The sequence below is a fragment of the Perca flavescens genome, chromosome 17, assembly GCF_004354835.1.
Source record: "Perca flavescens isolate YP-PL-M2 chromosome 17, PFLA_1.0, whole genome shotgun sequence".
Classification (NCBI taxonomy): domain Eukaryota; kingdom Metazoa; phylum Chordata; class Actinopteri; order Perciformes; family Percidae; genus Perca; species Perca flavescens.
Genome location: NC_041347.1, coordinates 33,117,643 through 33,130,142, shown reverse-complemented (window position 1 = coordinate 33,130,142; position 12,500 = coordinate 33,117,643). Strand labels below are relative to the sequence as shown.

At 45.6% G+C, this 12,500-nt stretch overlaps 1 protein-coding gene across 1 annotated transcript in view; it reads right to left on the bottom strand.

Moving 5' to 3' along the window:
* Window positions 1-12,500, bottom strand: part of LOC114571791 (inactive ubiquitin carboxyl-terminal hydrolase 54) — a 99,847-nt gene that overhangs the window by 5,858 nt on the left and 81,489 nt on the right. Inside the window, exons 18-22 of the mRNA XM_028602984.1 lie at window positions 9,172-9,514; window positions 5,697-6,208; window positions 4,452-4,676; window positions 1,453-1,547; window positions 59-175 (exon numbers count right to left, since the gene is read on the bottom strand). Coding sequence (XP_028458785.1) covers window positions 59-175; window positions 1,453-1,547; window positions 4,452-4,676; window positions 5,697-6,208; window positions 9,172-9,514 — 1,292 coding nt within the window. The remainder of the gene's footprint in view (window positions 1-58; window positions 176-1,452; window positions 1,548-4,451; window positions 4,677-5,696; window positions 6,209-9,171; window positions 9,515-12,500) is intronic.

Sequence of the window (12,500 nt, the reverse complement as noted above, 5' to 3'; positions counted from 1 at the left end):
GTGTGTGTGTGTGTGTGTGTGTGTGTGTGTGTGTGTGTGTGTGTGTGAGAGGACATACACAGCTGTGGGAGGAGCCGAGGTTTTGGGGTCTGGACCCGATGAAGGTTCCACTCAGGCTGCGGGCGAGACGCCGCAGGTTGGCTGCACTGTAGCTCTCGTCTTCACCAGACAGAGGCTGCACGCACGTTAACAGGTCAGAGGTCACAGGTCAGAGGTCACAGGTCAGAGGGTCACAGGTCAGAGGTCACAGGTCAGAGGGTCACAGGTCAGAGGTCACAGGTCAGAGGGTCACAGGTCAGAGGGTCACAGGTCAGAGGGTCACAGGTCAGAGGTCACAGGTCACAGGTCAGAGGGTCACATGTCAGAGGTCACAGGTCAGGGGTCACAGGTCAGAGGGTCACAGGTCAGAGGTCACAGGTCAGAGGGTCACAGGTCAGAGGGTCACAGGTCAGAGGTCACAGGTCAGAGGGTCACAGGTCACAGGTCAGAGGGTCACATGTCAGAGGTCACAGGTCAGGGGTCACAGGTCAGAGGGTCACAGGTCAGAGGTCACAGGTCAGAGGGTCACAGGTCAGAGGGTCACAGGTCAGAGGTCACAGGTCAGAGGTCACAGGTCAGAGGGTCACAGGTCAGAGGGTCACAGGTCAGAGGGTCACAGGTCACAGGTCAGAGGGTCACATGTCAGAGGTCACAGGTCAGGGGTCACAGGTCAGAGGGTCACAGGTCAGAGGTCACAGGTCAGAGGGTCACAGGTCACAGGTCACAGGTCAGAGGTCACAGGTCAGCAACGAATAACATCAACACCAACTTTACTTTTTTAAGATACTCGTTTGGTATCAAAGGTTCAATTTATTCATCCACAAAAACAAGAAAATAACAACCAGACCTGAAATATATACCCATAAATTAATACCCAAATTTATCATTTCAATAATTATTAAAACACCCACCCACCCACACACACACACACACACACACACACACACACACACACACACACACACACACACACAGTCACAGACAGACTTACGGACACACACAGACATACACGGTCACAGACACACGCCCACACACACACAAGGACTCGCGCACACACACACACACACACACACACACACACACACACACACACACACACACACACACACAAGGACACACACACACACACACACACACACTCTACGGTCACACAGACACCTAAAAACACACACACACACACACGGACACACACAAACTTATGGACACACAGACACACACACGGACACACACACACACACACACACGCACGCACGCACGCACGCACACACAGACTTATGGACACACAGATACACACAAAAAACACACACATACCTTCACAGATAAACTTACTGAACCATAGACACAGACACACAAACACACATGGACACACACACACACACACATGGACACACACACACACAGTGTTAGTTGTACCTTATGAGGTGTAACTGGTGATCTGTAGGCGTGTCTCTCGATCTCAGCCGTCGGTGTTTTGGATCGTCCAGATCCTGACAGCATTCTCCTCAAACCTACACACGGACACACACACACACACACACACACACACACACACACACACACACACACACACACACTTGAGTCTGTGTCTGCAGATCTCACAGGGACAGTAAAGTGGCGTAGAGATGTTTACGCTCTTATTCCTGGATGTAGGGGCTAGGACGGAGTATGGGGGAGCAAGGGTGTAGGGACTAGGATGGAGGAGCAAGGGTGTAGGGACTAGGATGGAGGATGTAAGAGCATGGATGTAGAGGCTAGGATGGAGAATGGGGGAGCAAGGGTGTAGGGGCTAGGATGGAGGAGCAAGGGTGTAGGGGCTAGGATGGAGGAGCAAGGGTGTAGGGCCTAGGATGGAGGATGTAGGAGCAAGGGTGTAGGGCCTAGGATGGAGGATGTAGGAGCAAGGGTGTAGGGGCTAGGATGGAGGATGGAGGAGCAAGGATGTAGAGGCTAGGATGGAGAATGGAGGAACAAGGGTGTAGGGGCTAGGATTGAGGAGCAAGGATGTAGGGGCTAGGATGGAGGAACAAGGATGTAGGGGCTAGGATGGAGGATGTAAGAGCAAGGATGTAGGGGCTAGGACGGAGTATGGGGGAGCAAGGGTGTAGGGACTAGGATGGAGGAGCAAGGGTGTAGGGACTAGGATGGAGGATGTAAGAGCAAGGATGGAGTATGGGGGAGCAAGGGTGTAGGGGCTAGGTTGGAAGAGCAAGGGTGTAGGGGCTAGGATGGAGGATGTAAGAGCAAGGATGTAGGGACTAGGATGGAGTATGTAGGAGCAAGGGTGTAGGGGCTAGGATGGAGGATGTAAGAGCAAGGATGTAGGGGCTAGGATGGAGGATGTAAGAGCAAGGATGTAGGGGCTAGGATGGAGTATATAGGAGCAAGGGTGTAGGGGCTAGGATGGAGGATGTAGGGGCTAGGATGGAGGATGTAGGAGCAAGGATGTAGGGGCTAGGATGGAGGAGCAAGGATGTAGGGGCTAGGATGGAGGAGCAAGGATGTATGGATTTCTGAGGAGTTATGGACGAGGATACAGATGGCAGCCGCGCAGCTAGGATGAAGGATGGAAGAGCAAGTATGTAGGGGCTAGGATGGAGAATGTAAGAGCAAGGATGTAGGGACTAGGATGGAGTATGTAGGAGCAAGGGTGCAAGGGCTAGGATGGAGGATGTAAGAGCAAGGATGTAGGGGCTAGGATGGAGGATGCAAGAGCAAGGATGTAGGGGCTAGGATGGAGTATATAGGAGCAAGGGTGTAGGGGCTAGGATGGAGGATGTAGGGGCTAGGATGGAGGATGTAGGAGCAAGGATGTAGGGGCTAGGATGGAGGAGCAAGGATGTAGGGGCTAGGATGGAGGAGCAAGGATGTATGGATTTCTGAGGAGTTATGGATGAGGATACAGATGGCAGCCACGCAGCTGAAAGCTGTTGCTAACTAACATACAGCTGATGAATTCACGTGAAGAACTAAGACGTGAGGAAAGGAAGCAAGTGAAGGAAATGTGGATGCAATTTACCGACCTGGGACGTACCCATGGAGAGGTAAATAAGGGGGGGTCATAGGGAAAGCTTTATGTTTTTAGTGTTGCTTCTGTTTCCAGTAGGGCTGTGCAATTAATCGAAATTTAAATCGTGATGATCACAAAAACAGAAATAATCGAGAAAAAACATTATTTAGCTCATTAGTTTTGCAAGTTAACTCTTATTTTCTCTCTCGTGTTTTGAATGAAAAAATAAAATTTCAATAGGAAAATTATTAAGGCAAAGTTCACAGTTGTGTGTTTTTTTACGGTTGATTTATTTAACTTTTCCCACTGTTTTTTTTAAAAGTTCAATAATTGCAACATCTTTCCAGAAGTCAACGAGTAATCGTGTTAAATAATCGTAATTTCAATATTGACCGAAATAATCGTGATTACATTTTTTCCCATAATTGAGCAGCCATAGTTTCCAGTGTAAGTTTAGCACAATGTGAGATGAGTTAACTCATTAAATTACAGTTATGTCTGCTTATAATGCTACAAAAGGTTTTGTTTATGTCGATCTGTGGTGTAAAATAAGCCTGTGTTTAGACGGAAACGATCTGAAGAGAAAACGTGAAAGTGGAGTTGAGTTCTCACTTTTTATTCCGCGTTTAGACGAGCGTTTTGGGGGGAGAAATCTGTGTTCATATGGTGACGCAAAAGTGTGTGAAATTCGATGTGGTATGCACACCAGGCAGCTAGGTGGTGGTGTGAAGCACTGCCACACAACACCACCAAGTCCACACGCCTGATCAAATATTTTGTCGTTTTCACCCGCGAGCGTGTTCGTGTAAACAGTGCCTAAAACCCTTGTTTCTATTTTTATGTATTTAAACTTTATTTAGTAGTAGTTTATTTGAAAAATTAGTAATTCAAATTAGAAATTCCCATGTTCAAAAACCTTTATTTAACCAGGTAGGCTGTTGAGAACAGGTTCGCATTTTCAACAGCGACCTGGAACTTAGTCCATTAGTCATGTTTGATGCTTTTTTTCTTCATGCTGAATGACTTATTTCCAAGAAAGGCACGAGCACATCTCTGGTAAACTATTAAAGTGGTGCTTTTGCATGACTCTTTGCGGAGAATCTCAGATTTACAGATCTGTCGATTAAATCAACAAATCGATTAGTCAATACAATTGAATGAGTGTGGTCTAGACCTACTCTATCTGTAAAGTGTCTCGAGATAACTCTGTTATTTGATACTATAAATAAAATTGAATTGAATTGAGTGTTATAGTCGACTAAGAATTTCTTCAATCGAGCACAGCCCTACAGGACAACATGCAGTTTCCCATTCAATACAATACAGGACTACAGAATACAACAGGCTACATAAAGTGCAGATTAAGTAGGCATTACAAAGGTGAGGTGTTCCTGAACTTCCTAACCTTGTTTGTTGCTTGTCGGCTGAGGACTGACTCCTCGGCTGCCCCGGTGCATGCTGGGAGCCAGCAGGCTCGCCTGGTACAGAGACTCCAGCTCCGACAGCTCCTCGCCGTGCGATGCCTCTCCGCCCGTTGCCCTCTGGGAGCCGTAGTATCTGTTGACGTTCTCCGCCCAGCGCTCCACGGGCAGCGGCGCTCGGAAGTCCTGGCCATGGGACGGGGGGGAATCTGGGGGCAAGATGACCAGTTATTAGGCTAACTGAAATAAAACCATGCCAATCTCTAGGTATGGTGAAGGGTATGTGATGATGTGGGGGGGTATGGTGAAGGGTATGTGATGATGTGGGGGGTATGGTGAAGGATATGTGATGATGTGGGGGGTATGGTGAATGGTGAAGGGTATGTGATGATGTGGGGGGGCCAAAGGAACTTTATCAGGATGCATAGTATCCTGGATCCATGAAATAACTGGCCTTTAATAATAACCATCTGCCTGCCTCTATGGGAATCTAACATAGGGGTGGACTGACTTTAGTTGCCAGCGGTTTAGACATTAATGTCTGTGTGTTGAGTTATTTTGAGAGGACAGCACATTTACACTGTTATACAAGCTGGACACTTAATACTTTACATTGTAGCAAAGTGTCAGTTCTTCAGTGTTGACCCATTAAAAGATATAATGAAATACAGTACAGGCCAAAAGTTTGGACACACCATTCAATGCATTCTTTTATTTATTTTCATGACTATTTACATTGTAGATTCTCACTGAAGGCATCAAAACTATGAATGAACACATATGGAATTATGTACTTAACAAAAAAGTGGGAAATAACTGAAAACATGTCTTATATTTTAGATTCTTCAAAGTAGCCACCCTTTGCTTTTTTTATTAATAAGGGAAAAACTTCCACTAATGAACCCTGACAAAGCACACCTGTGAAGGTAAAACCATTTCAGGTGACTACCCCATGAAGCTCATTGAGAGAACACCAAGGGTTTGCAGAGTTATCTAAAAAAGCAAAGGGTGGCTACTTTGAAGAATCTAAAATATAAGACATGTTTTCAGTTATTTCACACTTTTTTGTTAAGTACATAATTCCATATGTGTTCATTCATAGTTTTGATGCCTTCAGTGAGAATCTACAATGTAAATAGTCATGAAAATAAAGAAACACATTGAATGAGAAGGTGTGTCCAAACTTTTGGCCTGTACTGTATTTACTAAAATGTGAGGGGTGTACTCACTTTTGGGAGATACTGGCGAGACGACTGGCGGGTCAACGGGACAATCAACGACATCAGCCGGGTGTAAGCAGGACCAACTGCATGTTGGGAAAGAAGTCGCAAGGGGTGTAGTTGGGGGTTGTCGGGGGTAAAATGGTGCCTCCTCCATCCTCACATGACTCCTGTCAATGGGGTGAACAGGTAACGGGGGCGGGGCCTGTGCTAGGATAGAGACACAAGGCGTTCGGGGCCAATGGGAGGGAAGCTCCGCCTCCTCAGGTGGAGGGGGAGGAGCCACCTGTCCCAGAGGTTTCCCGAAGCGAGAGCAGGGGCCTCCGGTCCTGCCGTCCTCCCTGGGTGAACCTGTAGGGGCCACAACGGCGCCGGAGGGAAGGTCCGAAAGTGAGGTCATTTTTGGAGGGAGGGGCTTAACGAGGCAGGGGGAGAGAGGCGGGGCCTGCTGGTCCAGACTGGAAGCTGATTGGTCGCCCTGTCTCTCTGTCAGAAGAATTTGGAGCGAGAGAGGCTTTTCACTGCAGAGAGAGAGAGAGAGAGAGAGGCAAAGAGACAGAGTGAGAGAGAGAAAGAGAGAGAGACAGAGTGAGAGAGACAGAGAGAGACAGACAGAGAGACAGACATACAGAGAGAGAGAGACAAAAAGAGAGAAAGAAAGAGATAGAAAGAAAAAGCAAGAGAGAAAGAGAAAGAGAGAGACAGAGAGAAAGAGAGAGACAGAGAGAAAGAGAGAGACAGAGAGAAAGAGAGACATAGAGAGAAAGAGAGAGCAAGAGAGAGAGAGAGACATTTGAGGAAACACTGATCCACATTTTATTTACCTTTTTCTGACATTTTAGACACCAAACAACCATTCCATTCATTCAGAAAATAATCCACACGTTTATCCACAACTAAAATAATAATAATGGTGGTTAGATGGCTGTGATTATAATAACAAAAGGTCAGCTCCTATGGCCACTCGGCCAATGTGAATGCAAATGGAAAAAAATTGTTTTGGGGGAAGAGTAGTTAGCAGAACTGTTTAGAAGTGGACTGTTCCTAGAACTAGGATCCTGTAACTACTTGGTCAGAAAGAGGCTATAATCACAGCCATCTAACCACCACTATAGCTGCTTTCTGACCATGTAGTTACAGGAACGTAGTTCTAGGAACAGTCCACTTCTAAGCAGATCTACTAACTACTCTCCCCCAAAACTGGTTTTGCCATTTGCATTCGCACTGGCCAAGTGGCGATAGGGACTGGTAGGAGGGGTAAGGGAGTGATGCAAGCACGGCAACGGTCTTTATAGCGTTAAAATCAGAAAATACACCAAAACAAAGTATGAACTAAATACTAAATCTAATGTATATTGCATATTTGTCATAATTTAAACAAGTCTCCCACGAAGAGGAACTGGTATCTCTCTTTCCCCCGCCTCTGCCTGCTACACTGTGTGTGTGTGTGTGTGTGTGTGTGTGTGTGTGTGTGTGTGTGTGTCCACGCTTGTAGAGTTTAACTCCGAAATGACCATCCACAGGTTCCCGTTGATCTTATGATGGACATGTGTTGTGATATTTAAACACACGAACCCTCAACGGCGAAATAAAAGCCTCTTATTTACGAGTGGTCTGAGAGACCTACAGCCTACAGCAGAGTGTGTGTGTGTGTGTGTGTGTGTGTGTGTGTGTGTGTGTGTGTGTGTGTGTGTGTGTGTGAGAGACTGGTCTCCAGCAAACAGCGGGGTTTGCCTCACTTCATGGAAGCTTCTCAACACCGAAAACTTTGAAGCAAATTGTCAATTCGGCATCAATCTTCGCAAGACTGCCGATATTCGAAATCTAAAAAGTTCATTTCTCGCCTAAAACGTTTGTCAGAAGTGAATTTAGTGATGAATAAGATGGCGAAAACTGTTAAAATTGTCCCGTTGTTGGTCTGTCTGTACCGGAAACCTGACCCTCGTTGACCTATAGGTCCCTATGCTGAAAAGGGAACAGCGAAAATACCCTGCCCTGAAGTAGGAGAGTTACAGGAACTGCAGCCAGAGGAACTTAAAAATCCCCAAATTGGTCCAGTCGAACAGCAGAAAAAAAGGAATGTTTTCAGGAATTTTATGTTCTAGGAACTGCAAAAATCCCTCCGGTCGGAAAGCGGCTCAAGCTAGCTACAGTATCTCAAAAGTGAGTACACCCCTCACATTTGAGTAAATATTTCATTACATCTTTTAATGGGACAACACTGAAGAAATTACACTTTGCTACAATGTAAAGTATTAAGTGTCCAGCTTGTATAACAGTGTAATTATGCTGTCCTCTCAAAATAACTCAACACACAGACATTAATGTCTAAACCGCTGGCAACAAAAGTTAGTCCACCCCTATGTTAGATTCCCATAGAGGCAGGCAGATGTTTATTATTAAAGGCCAGTTATTTCATGGATCCAGGACCTAGACCTAGAGATTGGCATGGGGTACTTTCCATAAAATCATCTCTCAATGCAAATCAAACCAGCTATTAGGTTAACTGAAATAAAACCATGCCAATCTGTAGGTATGGTGAAGGGTATGTGATGATGTGGGGGTATGGTGAAGGGTATGTGATGATGGGTGGGGGGGGGGGGAGGGGGGGGGGGGGAGGGGGGGTATGGTGAAGGGTATGTGATGATGTAGGGGGGGCTATTTTAATTCCAAAGGCCAAGGGAACTTTATCAGGATGCATAGTATCCATGAAATAACTGGCCTTTAATAATAACCATCTGCCTGCCTCTATGGGAATCTAACATAGAGGTGGACTGACTTTAGTTGCCAGCGGTTTAGACATTAATGTCTGTGTGTTGAGTTATTTTGAGGGGACAGCACATTTACACTGTTATACAAGCTGGACACTTAATACTTTACATTGTAGCAAAGTGGAATTTCTTCAGTGTTGACCCATTAAAAGATGTAATGAAATATTTACTAAAATGTGAGGGGTGTACTTAGCCTAGAAATCTAGACGCACCCTAGTGGCAGCAAATTTAATTTGCATCCTGAGTCAGTCTAGGCACTCTCCGTTGGCTTGCGAGCTGGAAAAAACAAATTTTGGTCAGGCCAATCACATTGTGTATAGAGTCGGTGGGCGGGGCTTATGGCTGCTGCTGCTGCTGGTGAACAGAGGTCTTCTGGAAGACTTGGAGTTCAGCTTTTCTTTGAGAAAAGAACAAAGAACGGCACTGAAGTCATTCTTAAAAAGGGAAGATGTGTTCGGAGTTTTGCCGACCGGATACGGCAAAAGTTTAACCTATCAACTAGCTCCGCTATCTTCTTCGTTGCTCTGATTGGTTGTAGCGCTATCCTATTACGTGCACAGGGAATTTGAAAGACAACCATTTATCCCACCCCTCGGATTGAGCCCTGACCAATGGGGAGTTTCCAGACCTCAACATCTGGATGTGGGGCTGGCTTGTCATTCTAGGGTGTACTCACTTCTGTGAGATACTGAATTTCGGACTACAGGTGGTACCTGGGCTGTTCCTGTTGCTGCAGTCTGCCTGCAGGCTCTGTGTCCTGCTGCTGCTGCTGCAGTCTGCCTGCAGGCTCTGTGTCCTGCTGCTGCTGCTGCAGTCTGCCTGCAGGCTCTGTGTCCTGCTGCTGCTGCAGTCTGCCTGCAGGCTCTGTGTCCTGCTGCTGCTGCTGCAGTCTGCCTGCAGGCTCTGTGTCCTGCTGCTGCTGCAGTCTGCCTGCAGGCTCTGTGTCCTGCTGCTGCTGCTGGATTCGTTGCTGCAGGCCGCGGCCTCTCCTCAGGCAGCGCTGCAGCCGGCTGTGACTACCAGCTCCGCCCTCGGCCGCCGCCAGATGCAGTTTGGCTGCAGCCGGGGGGTCACACGACCACAGAAAATACAGCCACGGAAAGAAAAGGAAAGAAAAAAAACACACACACACAGAGAGGAAAGAATAAATGGGGAAAAAAAGAAAAAGGAAGATGCAGAAAATAACTTGTTATGATGATTTCATGCAAAAAAATTTAAAAATAAGATATTTATATCTGACAGAAAATCAAAAATCAGACTGCTGACATGATGGTGTGTGTGGGTCTGACTGTATGTGTGTCTGTGTATCTGTGTGTGTGTGTGTGTGTGTGTGTGTGTGTGTGTGTGTGTGTGTGTGTGTGTGTGTGTGATGGGAAAATGTGCATGAGAAAAGTTAAATAACTCAGGTTTGGTTCTCAGTGATGAAATGGTGAAATAATATTCAGACAGAACGTTAAATTAACAAAACTTTAACCAAACATGTCGGCCAAAACTCTTGTTGTCGTACTTTTAGTAAGAGCTCGCCAAGTTAATATCTCATTAAACAGAGTTCTGACGGGTCAGAAACACGACGAGGATCAGCCAGGTCACACTAATGGGCTTTAATTCGTCTGTTAAGCCCGAAACACACCAAGCCGATAATCAAGACGAAAATCTGTTAAACTGACTTTTGTTGATGTGAAATGAAGACAGATTCAGCAACTGCGCACACACACACACACACACACACACACACACACACAATTGTTTCACTATCTTTGTGGGGACCCGTCATTGACATAATGCATTCCCTAGCCCCTTATCCTCACCTTAACCATCACAACTAAATGTCTAACCTTAACCCTTACCCTAACCTTAACCATCACAACTAAATGTCTAACCTTAACCCTTACCCTCACCTTAACCATCACAACTAAATGTCTAACCTTAACCCTTACCCTAACCTTAACCATCACAACTAAATGCCTAACCTTAACCCTTACCCTAACCTTAACCATCACAACTAAATGTCTAACCTTAACCCTTACCCTAACCTTAACCATCACAACTAAATGCCTAACCTTAACCCTTACCCTAACCTTAACCATCACAACTAAATGCCTAACCTTAACCCTTACGCTCACCCTAACCATAACCTAATTATATCCCTAATCCTAAAACCAAGTCTTAACCCTCAAACAGCCCTTTAACCTTGTGGGGTCCAGCATTTTGGTCTCCACAAGGCTGTGCAAACCCCACAAGTATACTATATTCTCCGGTTTTTGGACCCCACGAATATAGTAAAACAGACACTCACACACACACACACACACACACACACACACACACACACACACACACACACACACACACACACACACACACACACACACACACACACACACACACACACACACACACACACACACACACACACACACACACACACACGGCCTATTTCTCTCTTCAAATGTTTCCAGAAACACTTTTCGGTGAACTATTTTAGTCCAATATGAGATTGTATTCTGAACGAGCCACCATGACAGTCTGGCTTTGAATTTCCGGAGTAAACAGACCCCATGTGACGCCGGTTTAAATTTTTTGAGCAACAATCCAGATTAGCGCCGCCTGCTGTTACGGAGACGTATTACGTCTCGTCTCTTCGGTGAGTTCTGAGGAACTTTTTGGACCGACTCGGGGAGACTGATCAGTCACACTGGCTTTACTGGGTAGGTAGTATTGGGAAGATGCAGGACTTAGGGCCGGGATACATCAGGCCGATTATCGGCCGTGGGACAGTCTGGCGAGGTCAGTGACTTGAGTCTGTTCGGTGTGTCCCGTGCCGTCGTCCGTCTGGGGGACTGTCGGCGTTCATTGTGGCCGACCTGACGAGCGGAATGAGGTGACTAGAGTCTCTCGAAATCTGACGAAAATCTTCTAAACTGACCTCTGTTGATCTGAAACGAAGACTCTTCATTTCATTTCAGATTCAGCAACTGCATCAGGGCCTATTTCTCGCTTAAAATGTTTTCAGAAACAAGTTCCAGTGAACTATTTTAGTCCAGTATGAGATCGTACTCTGAACGAGGCGCCATGACAGTCCATGTCTGAATCTCCGGAGAAAACAAACCCATGTGACGCGTTCGTCCAATCAGCTGCCGGTTTTCATTTCTTGGGCGACAATACAGATTAGTACCCCCTGCTGTTATAGAGACGTATTACGTCTCGTCTCCTCTCGTCTTTTTGGTCTGTTCTGTGGCAGTTTTTTGGACCTCGGGGAGGCGACTGATCATATCGACGGGGTTTTCTGTCAACGGTTGCCCATCGGCTATATGTGTTTACACCATTAGCCAAAAATATTTCAACATCAACAACTTCTCAGTCCTTTTCCTCTTTCTGCTAAAGCCCAAAACGGTCTCTTAACCCCCTCCCCCCACAAGGGAGAATGAATGCATGAGCAGTGATATTTTTTAAATGACCTGTTTCATGTAGTTAAACTGGAACATCAACAATCAGTTCCAGCAAATATGACAGAAAGGTAGTTTTATAAGTCTTACCTACTGCATCTTTAATGACTCTGCTCAGTTTTGTGCTTTTTATTGAGTTTTTGTCAGTTTGTAATCAGCTGTGGTGATGACAGTGCATGCCCGGTACAGCTGGGCAATATATCGATATTATATCGATATCGTGATATGAGACTAGATATCGTCTTAGACTTTGGATACGGTAATATCATAATATGACATAATTCTCCTGGTTTTAAAGGCTGCATTAGAGTAAAGTGATGTACTCTTCTGTTACCAGACTGTTGTAGCTTTTATTTACCTTTACCCACGTCATTATATCCACATAACTGATGATTATTTATCAAAAATCTCATTTTGTAAATATTTTGTGAAAGCACCAATAGTCAACACTAGAATATCGTTGCAGTATCAATATCGAGGTACAGTACAGGCCAAAAGTTTGGACACACCTTCTCATTCAATGCGTTTCCTTTTTATTGTCATGACTATTTACATTGTAGATTCTCACTGAAGGCATCAAAACTATGAATGAACAC